Source organism: Cydia pomonella, chromosome 18 (assembly GCF_033807575.1).
Source record: "Cydia pomonella isolate Wapato2018A chromosome 18, ilCydPomo1, whole genome shotgun sequence".
Classification (NCBI taxonomy): Eukaryota; Metazoa; Arthropoda; class Insecta; order Lepidoptera; family Tortricidae; genus Cydia; species Cydia pomonella.
In genome coordinates, this window is record NC_084720.1 from 13,550,141 (window position 1) to 13,563,187 (window position 13,047).

At 37.1% G+C, this 13,047-nt stretch overlaps 1 protein-coding gene across 1 annotated transcript in view; it reads right to left on the minus strand.

Moving 5' to 3' along the window:
• Positions 1-12,820, minus strand: part of LOC133527548 (uncharacterized) — a 47,037-nt gene extending 34,217 nt beyond the window's left edge. The window contains exon 1 of the mRNA XM_061864602.1: positions 11,207-12,820. Within this exon, the coding sequence (XP_061720586.1) occupies positions 11,207-12,176 (970 nt within the window). The 5' untranslated portion in view covers positions 12,177-12,820. The remainder of the gene's footprint in view (positions 1-11,206) is intronic.
• Positions 12,821-13,047: the final 227 nt, after the last annotated feature.

Sequence of the window (13,047 nt, forward strand, 5' to 3'; positions counted from 1 at the left end):
TTGGTTTTTTGCTGTATTAATTGCGTTAATTCGGCGTCGGCGTCGGCCTGTATATTTACTCACGACTATATTTGTCGTTAGGACATAGTGGGAACGCAGCCTAAGCGCCAGGTGGTGTAGGAAGCGGGCATGAACTCTTAAGTTGCAACATAGTACCTCCACGTTATTGACACTGAACTGATTATATCAAGTTTAAATTTCCAATTTTGGGTACAAGATGGCAGCCCCTACAGCATGCGCGAACTGTAGGGGCAGGAACTATATTGACGTGTTCAGTTTAAGGTAATACCGTAAATTTAGAAAGCGGAGTTTTTGAAAAGTCATGCCGCTTTTTTATATAACAATACAGTTGCGAAAAATTTAAGTAGCAATTTTGAGGACTTTCTGTAGGGACTTCAGCAATTAGATTTTTTGACTTTGATGTTCTAAAACGCACTTTAAAAATTTGTAACAATTTACGCACAAAAACTATCAATATGAAAATTATATTCTAATTTTATTGTCTCCGATACCCAAAGGTTGTCTGGAAGAGATCGCTCTTAAGCGATAAGACCGCCTGTTGTTACCTCTATCAAATTGTCTTTGTTTGTTTCTGTACATTTATTGTAAACTATGTGTGGTGTGCAATAAAGAGTATTGTATCGTATGAAAATTACTTCTAAAATGCGCAATTTATATTTGAGGGAACACAGCGATTACTCTTTCTTTTTTAAGACATACAACAAATTAAAATTCAAAAACATGATATTCGCGGTCCCCAACACGCACATACATCTCGCTCACGTACTCACCTACAAAACAAGAACACCAACCTACGGTACCTTAAGTATGCGATATAAACCACAAGGCAGCCAACCAGCCAACCTTCTAATGCATACAGTTACTATATACGTAAAAAAAGTACTGAGGACTTACCACAAACATCGTTAATCGATATTTCATTGAATGCATTTCATACACAAAAGTGATAGAGAGACAGATAATGAAATTTCGTTCTTAAATGTTCCCAGTAGGCCCCTAAGAAGACATTTTGCGCTTATTTATTTGTCAAATTGCACCACCCAACAATGCATGCCGATACCCAGCCGAGCCGGCCGACCTGCATCTGACGTTTGCTCCCTTATTGCTTATCGAAGTTATTGGCACAGAAAACGTATTACTACAGAATTATGGCTAGTAGCTCTTCAGAGGACCACGTTCGACGTAATGCCTCCTTGTCACACTTACGTACGAAATTACAAGTGCGTCAGAGAGGCAACTCACGTGGTTCGTGGTAGTTCTTTATGCTGATCATACTTGTCTACTTAACAGGGATGATAAAAGTATCCGTCTCTTTCAATCGCGTGGTGTCAAAAAGAGATATTAGATAATGTCATCCATAATACTCGTACATAGGTGAAGTTTTCCACCCTGGAGAATTGCACCCCTTTTAGATTGGCAACATGTGATTTTATGGAGAATTGTAGTAGAATTATACCTATTAAGTTTAATATTGATAGAATATTGAGCAACATACCGTAACTGAATCGAAGTAATAATAACTTAAAATGATTTTGAAATGGTATCATTCGATTCCTAGCAATTACATAAATATTAAACAAAAATCAACTTATGTACATCGATACGTTTAGTACTTTATTTTACTATAAATTAATTTCCATATGTATTTAGTATGAAGCGTTTAGGAGACTCGGTAAAACATTCGATTTGACTATTTATATTTTGCATTTAGACCCACATATACATTTTTTTAAATTAATTATTAAGTTAAAAGCTTTTATTTAACTTGTAATGTATGTATGTATGTATGTATGTATGTATGTTTGTTCGGGTGGAATCTTGCAACTCAATTTTGAAGCACCCCAACTCAATTTTGAAGCAGATATCTTCAGCCGATTGAGCTGAAATGTTGTATACACGTTTAGTTTGGATGACAATGCATGATAAATTATGTGACGTCATTCTAAATCCAACATGGCGGCCCATTCAAGATGGCGGAATAGTTATTTTTAATGCACTTCTACAATATGGGTATCAAATGAAAGGGATTGTTGACAGTAACTCGAAAAAATATGTGACGTTATTCTAAATCCAATATGGCGGAACATCCAAGATGGCGGAATAGTTATTTTTAATGCACTTCTACAATATGGGTATCAAATGAAAGGGATTGTTGAGAGTAACTCAAAATAACTAAAAAGAAAAAATAAAATAAAAGTATTTTTTTTTAAATAAAAGCTTTTATTTAAATGCTCTAAAAAGAAGAAAATAACATTTTCCATTACAATTTTAATCATCAACTTATAAACTCATTATACACAATTTATATGTTCATAAAAGCTTGTCGCGAGGTTTAAGTACCTATAAGTATTAAATTAAATTAAAATGTTTGATAATTTTAACTTAGCAGATCAAGTTACTTAATTAAAGAGGTACTAGTTTATTTATACAATTAAATCGCGCGACAAACTTTTATGAACATATAAATTGTGTATAATGAGGATATAAGTTGATGATTAAAATTTTAAAGGAAAATTTTATTTTCTTCTTTTTAGAGCATTTAAATAAAAGCTTTTATTAAAAAAAAAAATATATTAAAGGACATTATTACACAAATTGACTTAGTCCCACAGTAAGCTCAATAAGGCTTGTGTTGAGGGTACTTAGACAACGATATATATAATATATAAATATTTATAAATACTTAAATACATAGAAAACACCCATGACTCAGGAACAAATATCCATGCTCATCACACGAATACATGACCTTACCAGGATTTGAACCCGGGACCATCAGCTTCGTAGGCAGGGTCACTACCCACTAGGCCAAACCGATCGTCAAATACATTCGATCGTTACAAAAATAAGATTGACTAATACTGTCAATTGAATAAAATAACCAAGCCAATTCGTATGTAAGATATTTGGCAAATCTAACAATATTATCACATTCATATCACTATATTCACTTGACGACTAAATAGCTAAACGTGTCGGCTATGGGTCAGCAAGGTTAGGTTACTGAATTTATATTGTCTATGTTATCGTCTTTTGAACTCAAAGTACTGCGAGTAAGAAGTATTGGACGTTCGATTCGACTTATAAATTCAAAGAGGCACTTACTTAGATCTTGGTAAGTACGGATCTGTCGGAGCCGAGACCATCAAATGGTTAGATGAATTAACAAAATACAAAAGTAATAGATGATTTTATATTACAAAAATTACTGTCGAAGTACCAAGAAATGCAAACTCAATGTTTTTTTTTACAAACTGGGCTTTTTGATTTTCTTGATAGTGGATTACAGGAAACGTAATATTAAATTATTTCAGTACATTAAACTCCAGAAAATATACAAACCAAGCATTTTCATTTTTCAGATTGGTGATGTAATAAGTCAACGACTTTACCGTTAACTAAATCGAATTTTAATTATTCAGACAAGTGCGTATGTAACGATTGAGTACCGAGAACTCCACACGACCCAACGCAACGATTTTACAAGCTTTTATTTAGTTTCATCTGTCCCGTTGTCTGTCTGTCGGTCTGTAATCAAATCTTGCAAAGGTACATTTGATCCACTTCCCGGTTTCCGATTGAGCTGAAATTTGCATAAATCGGATGAAAATGCAATATTATTATGACATAGAGCTGATCTGATGATGCAGACAGGAGGTAGCCCTATGGCTACCTCCTCAGAGTCAGAGTTCCTATGAACTCTGTGATAAAATAAGGCAATCTAATTGTGTTTGGGGTTTTTAGAACTGTCACGATGACAATTAGTTAACTGTGGAATGAAAAATGCGTGAAAAGTCCGCGTACAGTGAAAAAAATACCGCCTTGGGTGAGACTTGAACTCCTGGTCTCTGATGAGGTCTGGTCTGAGGTTGGTCTGGGGTCTTGGTGGCTCAGTTGGCAGAGCGCTGGAGGATCGATCCAGACGCCATGAGTTCAAGTCTCATCCAAGACAGTAGTTTTTCCACTTTTAAATTTATTCTAAGCTTAATAGCATCGTTCGCAGCCGTTTCTGCTTGTTAAAAATTGATTTTTACATTAATTATATTAATTGAAAGACAAGTAAGCCAAAGTGCAAGAAGACTAATTGCTTCGTTTTATGATTTTTTTATTCGTTGTTTAGTCTACATTATAACGGGTCTAACTGGGTGTATAAGGACTTAATTCTAGTTGTTTGATTAATCCCTTTGCAACTTTTTATTTTACTTCTTGGCATCTTGAAGAATGAAGAAAAAGGTCGGTTTTGTCACTTAAAATAATAGTTAGTTTAGTTTTAGGGTCTCCCCAAACCAGTCGACGCGGAGTCGGCTTTCGCCGAGTGTTTTACACCACACTATTCGCATTTAGCCGATCGACCGTCTCCGCGGTTGGACACCTGCGTTTAGCAGTCTCATCTTCCTTGCGGCCGTAGAGACGCCCGATCGCCTGCGACTTGCTATCGCAACAGTTGTAAAGCGACGGTCGGCTCTCCCGTGCTCCGTCCTGCCGTCGAGACGTCAGACAGCACACGTACAGCCGTTGAGTCCGACGAACAGATGTAGGACAGCGGGTGATCGGCAATCGTAAATCTCATTTTTGGAGACTGGTTGTTAGTAATAACCTGAGTTTGAAATTGAACAGACCTGTAAGATTATTTTCCTTAATAACCTGTGATGATGGATATTTTACGTAGACGGGCATGGAAAAAAAGGCTTACCAGCATTTTTATCGTAGCCTACTTGTTGAAGAGCTAGAACAGCAGCAAAAGCGGAGGCGACCGTGGGTTGATTCTTTGTGGCAATATAGATTAAGTGAAGGTGAATTTAATTTACGATATCCTCGTTTGAGACTCGATCCAAAAATGTTTTACGATTATTATGGCCGTCATCGGCTCTGTTCGGCCGTCGTCAGCTATGTTCGGCCGTCGAAGACGCTAATCGGCTTCCGCCAGCTCTGACCGGTCCTTATCGTAGGTACTCGGCCGTGATCGGAGCCGTTCAACTCTTTCCGGCACCGTACGGCGGTATAAGGAGATTTATGAATGCGAACGTGTGCGGTAGGCTGCAAACAGCGTCGTACGAATGCGAACAGCTTTACGGCAAAACGCCGTTTTCCCGTCGAAAGACGTCGTTTCGCGTGGGCCGAGCCGATTTACGACTTATTCGCTCTTATTGCGTTGACATAAAGCTTTTTCCGTACGCGATTTGCCGAAACGGCGTCGACTAGTTTGGGGAGACCCTAATTCATTGGGACCGTGCGAAGTGCGTGGTGGGGGTAAGTAAAGCGATCCCAGCGCATAAGGTGGTAAAAATTTGAACTAACTGCGGATAGCGTCTTTAACATTTCGTACAATTATATGGCTCGAAATGAAACTTTGATTTACGATTACTCCTGAAATATTCATTTAAATTGTATGGTGTAAGGGACCATTGTAATCTGTATGAAATGCTTAATATAACTAACGTATTTATTTTGATAATTGTTAATAATGTATCCATGTAAATAGCTTTGCAAATGCCACATATTACGTGATCTTTTTCTAGAAGTTAAGAATGGATATAGTAAGTTATCCTTAAAAGATAGACATTTCACATCACGGACTTTTTTGTTGACCTATGAATGAGAAACAACCCCACCATACATTGTGTTGTTATAGCTCAAACGGATTAGGCAGCGTTTTCGATTAAAGCTCCTAGCCAGCGTGATTTTTTCCGACAACATCGTTATATTTCAAACAATTTACACAAAACCTTAACAAGTTATATACTTAAGCCTTCCTCAAGAATCACTCTATTGATAGATGAAAGTCGTATGAAAATCCGTTCAGTAGTTTTTAGTTTTGGAGTAGTTTTATAAGATGTAGTGAATTGACGTTTTCCCCTAGAATTGCGGACACTAGGTTGCGTGACAGCCGTGCACGCTCCCAATTTGACGTTCATAAGTGCATTGTAATATGCCTACTTGGAAAATAAACTATCTTTATCTTTATCTAATCTTAGGTACTCGAAAAGCACATAAGTGACTTAGCACATTTTGAAAATAACAATTATATTTTGGTAAAATAAAAACAAAGGTACTGGAAAAGCTTGATGTTTATTGATTATTTGTAACGCAAATGTAGAGAAACTGCAAACAGTTAATATTGTACGAGTATGATGCTTTCCTAATTGACAACCACCGAAGTGACTTTGCACGTTCTAAAAATAACATGTATGCAGGTTTCCTCACGATGTTTTCCTACACCGAAAAGCTAGTGGTAAATATCAAATGATATTTCGTACATAAGTTCCGAAAAACTCATTGGTACGAGCCAGGATTTGAACCCGCGACCTCCGGATTGAAAGTCGGACGTCATATCCACTCGGCTATAACTATTTAAGTAATTGTATAATATATAAAATTACTTAAATAATTATATAGAAAACATCCATGACTTACGAACAAATATCTATGCTCATCACACAAATAAATGCCCTTACCGGGATTCGAACACAGGACCATCGGCTTCATAGGCAGGATCACTACCCACTAGGCCTGATCGGTCATTAAAACAATTGCCACGAAGATTTATATACAAAGAATATTTAAGTAGCATTGTCACCGGACCGAGGTATCAAATGAAAGTTATAACTGTTACCAAAAACATTGGCACTGAACCCTAAAAATAAATGTATTGTTGCAACCAGCCACATGCTGGTTTTAAAATTGTGTCAGCATTAATCTTGATAAGTCAGTCCTTTTTTAAACTGTTCCTTTTTTACTTTCGTAATTTTTGGTTCTCCTTTTTTGGTTGAATTCTTTTGGAAAACTCGGCGCCAGATAGGTATGTGAGCTTGGATTTAAGAAAGTCTGCATAATTTTTTATTATATTTTTGGTATTCTGTTTCAAAATAAAATTCGGGCATCATAATTTCATGTGCAATTGTGCCCGCTGAGAGGAAACACCGTTCGCAACCGATTCTCAGGAATTCTCTTTTAACTTAGGGGGAAAATTAAGTCTAGGTAGTTAGGTTTTAGTCTGGTTTTATTACATTATTCGTGGATTCTGAATCCAATTTCCTTTCGACTCTATTGTGTTTGTGATAAGGTAGAAAATCAAATGGATTAAAATCTAGTATAATCACCAATTCGTTGTATAGCCTTTAAATTTTTTAAATGTACATTCGACTGAAACTACCCGCGTAGTCAACCTGCCAATGGTTGACGCTCCGTAGCGTAGCGTAGTCATTTCTCCCTATCACTCCAAAGAGCATATAATCACTACGATCACTCTTCCATATTAGTGCGACAGTGGCACGTTGGCTACGCGCCAATCGCGCTGATACGAAACGAAAGACTTCTTTCAATAGTCTTGTTGGGCCATACATATTCTATAGCATGAACTCTTCCGCGTCTCTCCTGTAGACATAGCAAATTTAATAGACTCAAAAGCTAATTTTTACTCTACACCCTTACAGGCTGCACATATTTTTTTAGTACCTGAGACTCAAAAACTTGATATATTTATACCTGGGTCATTAATTTTTATTATTTTGTCCTCAGTAGTGACCTTTTTCTAAATTAGGTTTGACCCTGTTGCACTTGACCGGTTTTGTGAAAATAGAACACAAAATATACCTACCTCTGCAGAATTATTCAGAATTTAAAAATGAGGCTTCCGGTTTCATATTAATCTCACTGTCATCTCTCTTTACACCGATTGGCGTAAGAGGGATGTCGCGACATTAATATCAAATTTATATTAGGTATAGGAAAATTACTTATCCAAAATCCGATCGCTCTCTAAACTTGGGTCACATATAATGTAGCTAGCCCTATGACTGTCACTGCACACTATGTCTTTAAACGCTGGTTTCAATTAAAATGTATAAGATATAGTGAAAAGTTTGCTGTACATATTTAATGAATAATAATAATTAAAAAAAACACAATGTCATAAATTAATATATTGAATACGCTTCCAAATCAAACTAAGTTCAAACATTTTCAGAATGGCTTGTACATATTAAAATGATCTTATTCTATAAGGAATGCTTTCAAATTTCGCTTTAGCTTTCGCTGTACAATGTTTCTTTGAGGAGGCATGAAAATTTATATATTTTAATTTCAAGTTATGTTTTTGACACGTATCATTTTTGTAGTGTTAAAAAATAGTTTTTTTGAAGCGGACGTCCTCTTAAGCCCGGGACCTATACATATACCCATTTACTTACTTCCATTACAATATAAGTAAGTAAGTAAGTAGGTTTAATATACTTAACAACGAGACGACCTGTAACTATTGTTATCAATAAATTTTCATTTTCAATATGTCATACTATGTATATTCACACCTTCACGAAATATAAGCCACACATTACTAACATATTCCATCCTATTCATACTCGTAAAATGTGAGATAAAGATAAAATCAGCGAAATGTGGACAATTTACAATAGCTACTTAGAGCCTACCGCGAAAAACGAAAATTTCGTTATCTGTACCCCTAGTGTAAATTTATTCGTTAGCGTGACGTGAAGTACGCGTTTGCGTTAAGTCTAATTTTGTATGGGATTTTGAGTTTCCAAAGCGTCCCGATTTGCGTGCTGTTGTAAGGCAAACGCGTACGTAACGTCACGCTATAGAATAAATTTACACTAAGGGTTCTGCCTCTCTAGAGTCAGACCAACATTCGTTGGCAGCGATTTTTATAGCCAAAATTTTGATAGTCAAACTTCTATGAAATTATGACGTTTACTTAACACTTGCACAGGCTGGGCTATCAAAATCGCTGCCAACTTAGGTCTGACTCTATCACTCTTCTAAATTCACGAGAATTAAAAATTAATGAGATAGGTCACGGTAGGTCCTTTGGTCAAGATCAGTGTAACCTGCATCAAACGAAACGGAATACAATACATGTAAACAAAATAAATTCGCAATAGACTTGTTGTAAATGATGACTTTCTATTACAAATTACGATGAAGTAATATAGGTACACTTCTTAATATGCGTTCTGGACCTAATCAACTCCCTAATACAGTTTTCGTCTTGGAGGAAGGCAAGCGAAAGCAAGGCGGACAACCCCTAAGGTACAAGGACGTGCTTAAACGCCACATGAAGAACTGCGACATTGAGTCCCTATAGTGGGAGAAGCAGGCCGCCAACCGCCCTAGGTGGAGATCTTTGGTCAGGAAACAAACTGATATTTATGAATCCCGTCGTCGAACAGAACTGGATGACAAGAGGGATGGGCTGAAAGCCCGACCTCCAGCGGTGATCAGCTATAATTATGTTGATGGTGTTCTCTCTTGCCCGTTGTGCGCACGGGTCTTTGCCAACAAAATCGGCTACGTCACACGATAGCACATGAACGCCAACAAAGGAGTTGAAGCAGTCACCGTGGCCGAAAACGGTCAGGAGCATACGTACATACATAGCGCACGGGCGCGTGAATGAAACCCTATTGGAGTAGCGTGCGCGATGCTGACCCTAAAAGCGTACAAAGATTCCTCCTTATGAGAGCACTGAAATCCTTACTACATACTTGCAGAGTAAGTATCCGTGTTATACATAAAGTTAGTAGTAAAAATTATACGTAAAACTTACCAAGCCTGTGTCTCTTTTAAGCAAATCAAAAGGATAACAAAAAAAAATAGGGTCAATCGGTTATAAATGACCTATTAGATTTGTTAAACGTTTATAAATAACACGATTAGACATGAATTACCTAATTTTATCTACGGAAATTTTTATATTACAAATTGTTATCGAAGTATTTTCAAGTTAGTGTTTATAGGTACTATATGCAATCGTTGCACTGCGCCTATTTTATTGAAACTGTATTACAATGCGTTATATGCATAGTGATCAAATATTACGGTACAGTTTAGTTTTACAATTCAGGATTCATTCGTTCGATAATTCTGCCTGTTATTATTTATTAGTCTTTCAAAACAAAAAAAAATCCCTTAGTCCAACACAACAAGATGATTCTAATGAGACAAAAACCAATGAGTTCGTTTACTTCGTTTTATTTAGGATTTAATGTGGCTAAAATATTAATTTTAGGAAATGATTTTTGCGGCTCGAGCCTTAATCTTTTAAACGAAACCTTTTGTTTCTTTTACTCGTATTGGGAGGCGTCTTAGGCGCGTGCAAATGCAATCATGTCGTTAAAAAGCAACTATAGCGATAGTACTAAGGTTCAAATGTATGTGACAGCTTTTTAAACTAGTTTTTTTCGCATTTAGTCAATAGCCGTAGTATTGGTTACTGTTTTATAAAAGAAACAAAGGCAGATTATTAACAATTTAGGGCCCCAGGAAAAAATAATACCATATACCTTCGGTCTCCATCATTTAGCATGAGATCAACATGATCAGTTCCTTAACTTTAAATTATCACTAAAATTACGTCTTCAGGCTTTAAAACTTAAACATACATCAATAACGGCTTCTTAATGTTGGTCGGAAAAATATGACTTGAATAAATTACTAGTTTAAAACGGAACGAATGTATGGCTCCCCATTTTGAAAAAAAAAAATACGGAATATTAAATCGACAATTTTTTTTTAAATTAATCATTGAACCTGCGCTTAAAATTTCACGGGAATTGGTTGAGAATTACGATAACATCTGAACATACGAAAGTATTTTTGCCCAAGCTGCCGCTTCGCTAACGCTCGGTCAATAATTTATAAGAATCAAATAAAAGCATCAAAATAAAAATCCAAATGTATCAAATCTTATTAGTCTATTATGCTTTCAATGTACGAGTTTATGTTTATGAAGGTTTCAGGGGGCCTAGCCAAGATGACAATTGACAAACGTCAAACAAAAAGAAAAAATGGACGGGATGATAATTGTTACGGAACGTCACATCACTATTTCCATACATTACTCAAGTTTCAATTGGTGTTTTCTGGCAACGATTGTCCTCTTAGTTAGGGTAGGTAGTATATATGTATCATAAAATTCATAAATTCAACGAATACTTTATGGATTTTTTGATCACATACATAAATGTTTGTCACAAAGTACCGAAGCCTTCCATGAAAGTGGCAATTTAATAACTCCGTCTGCGTGGAAGAAATAAAACTACATTTGCCCATTAAAATAAATAACGGCAATGCCTCGCACATGCTACCAAAGTCATCCGAAGCTAGCCGAATAAATCTAACAAATAATGTATAACAAGATAATGATAAATGTTAATCTAATATTTACCTAAGACTGGTCCAACGATGAACATGTATGCAAACATAATTAGAATTATCTGCAACCGCCGCGTCCCTTCACGTCGCATGAACGCCACATTAACTGTCGCTACGAAGTCTTTCGCAGAGAACACAGACAAAATAGTCTCCTGTTTATCACTCTCCACCTCCTTTTTAGGTTTCTCCTTAAGTCTTAGGACAATGTAAACAAACCCGATTAAATAAAACACACACGCGACCATAAACACTCCGTAGTAACCGAAACGTTTTGTCATTATCCCGCTGAGCGCCAGCCCGACTGGCCTGCTGAGGGTCAGTATCGCAGTAATGATGCCGAGACGGAAAGTCCGTTCAGACTCACTCGTGATATCCGTCATGTAACTATACACAGCCATGGTCATGGCTACTCGACCACCGGCAAGTGCAGGCGGCAAACCCTCCAGGAGAGCCGTCTCGTTTAATCCCACTTGGAGAAAGAAAACGGTGCTCAATATGATACCGATAATCGATACCAGCTTCCCTACGATAGGCAAAACCATAAAAGCCTTCCGATTCCCAGTGCGATCACTCCACGCCCCAAGGAACAGCGTCAGGATCCCTGGAAGAGCGGTCTGCAATGGGAAGCTCCACGCTGTCATCTCAGCTACCATCTTTTGCACTTTCTTCTCTTGCTCTGTGTAATTTAAGGTCCGTCCTTGCATTATATGCCTGCATGTTTTCTCGTCGTACCCAAGGTTCACAAGGCATGATTTCTCTAAGCACAGGTTTTGCACCGCGAGCCCAGCGAGCACGCTTGGCAAAACGTAGCATATGACAAAAGGTTCCACCGTTACTTTCGATCTGAAGGCCCATGATTTCTTTAAGAACTCCTTTACACTCCTACTTAACTTCTTTTCGGGTTTAATTTCTGGGTAAGGCTTGCACTTGCACGGTTCTACATGGACTGGTTTATCCCCGGGCACTTCGACCCGCAACGTCATTTTGACAACAGTATTTTACTTTAAGGTTCATTTGTTTTTAGCATTCGTATTTGTCGATTTTCAATTTTTATAACAAAGAGCACGTTTTGTTTGTTTTGGAAACATAAGACGATCGCGGGCGGTTGGCGGCACGTGCGGTGTCGGCGTCGGTGTGCGCGGGCGCTGCGCTCGGCTCCACCTCGGCTACTGACTATCAGCTGGCCGCTGGTACTGATTTTTACTTTATCAAGTTATCACGTGGCCGGCTGCTCTAACGCTCGTATAATCAAACTTGAATTAAAACTTGACCATATCGGTTAATCTCAATTGTTCGCTTCAAGATTCCGTGTTAGTGTGTGTTAATCAGTTCCACCTAATTATGAGATGTCTCTAACACAGCTAATAAAAATTGCTTCGCTAGACGTAGTTTTACTGAAACTTTAAGTGTATGAGCTGCAACTTGCATCAATGAAACAAAATGTCTGTGAAACTGATACTCGGCTGAAGCACAGCTGAAAACGACACGGCCTTTTGACCCTTGTCAATGAAAAGACCCTATCAATGTTGACAATCACAGTGATAATATGTCACGTACGATATGCGTCCCAATTTTTTCCCATAAGTCGGTCAAGACAAAAATTGCGTAATCGGAATGAGATCCATTAGTGGTTACATTATATTTTAGTCTATGAATAGTGTTATGAATATAAAAGGTAATTATGATTCCAAGGCTCGCCTTAACACGTAACTAGGACATGTATTAAAAATAATACAGTTTTTTTACAATTACTTTTAAATCATGTTATTGTAAAAACATATTAAAACGTGTTGTTTGTACATAAAACATTTTTTTATTTAATATTTTCCTGGTGATTGTGGTATTTTGTAGAAA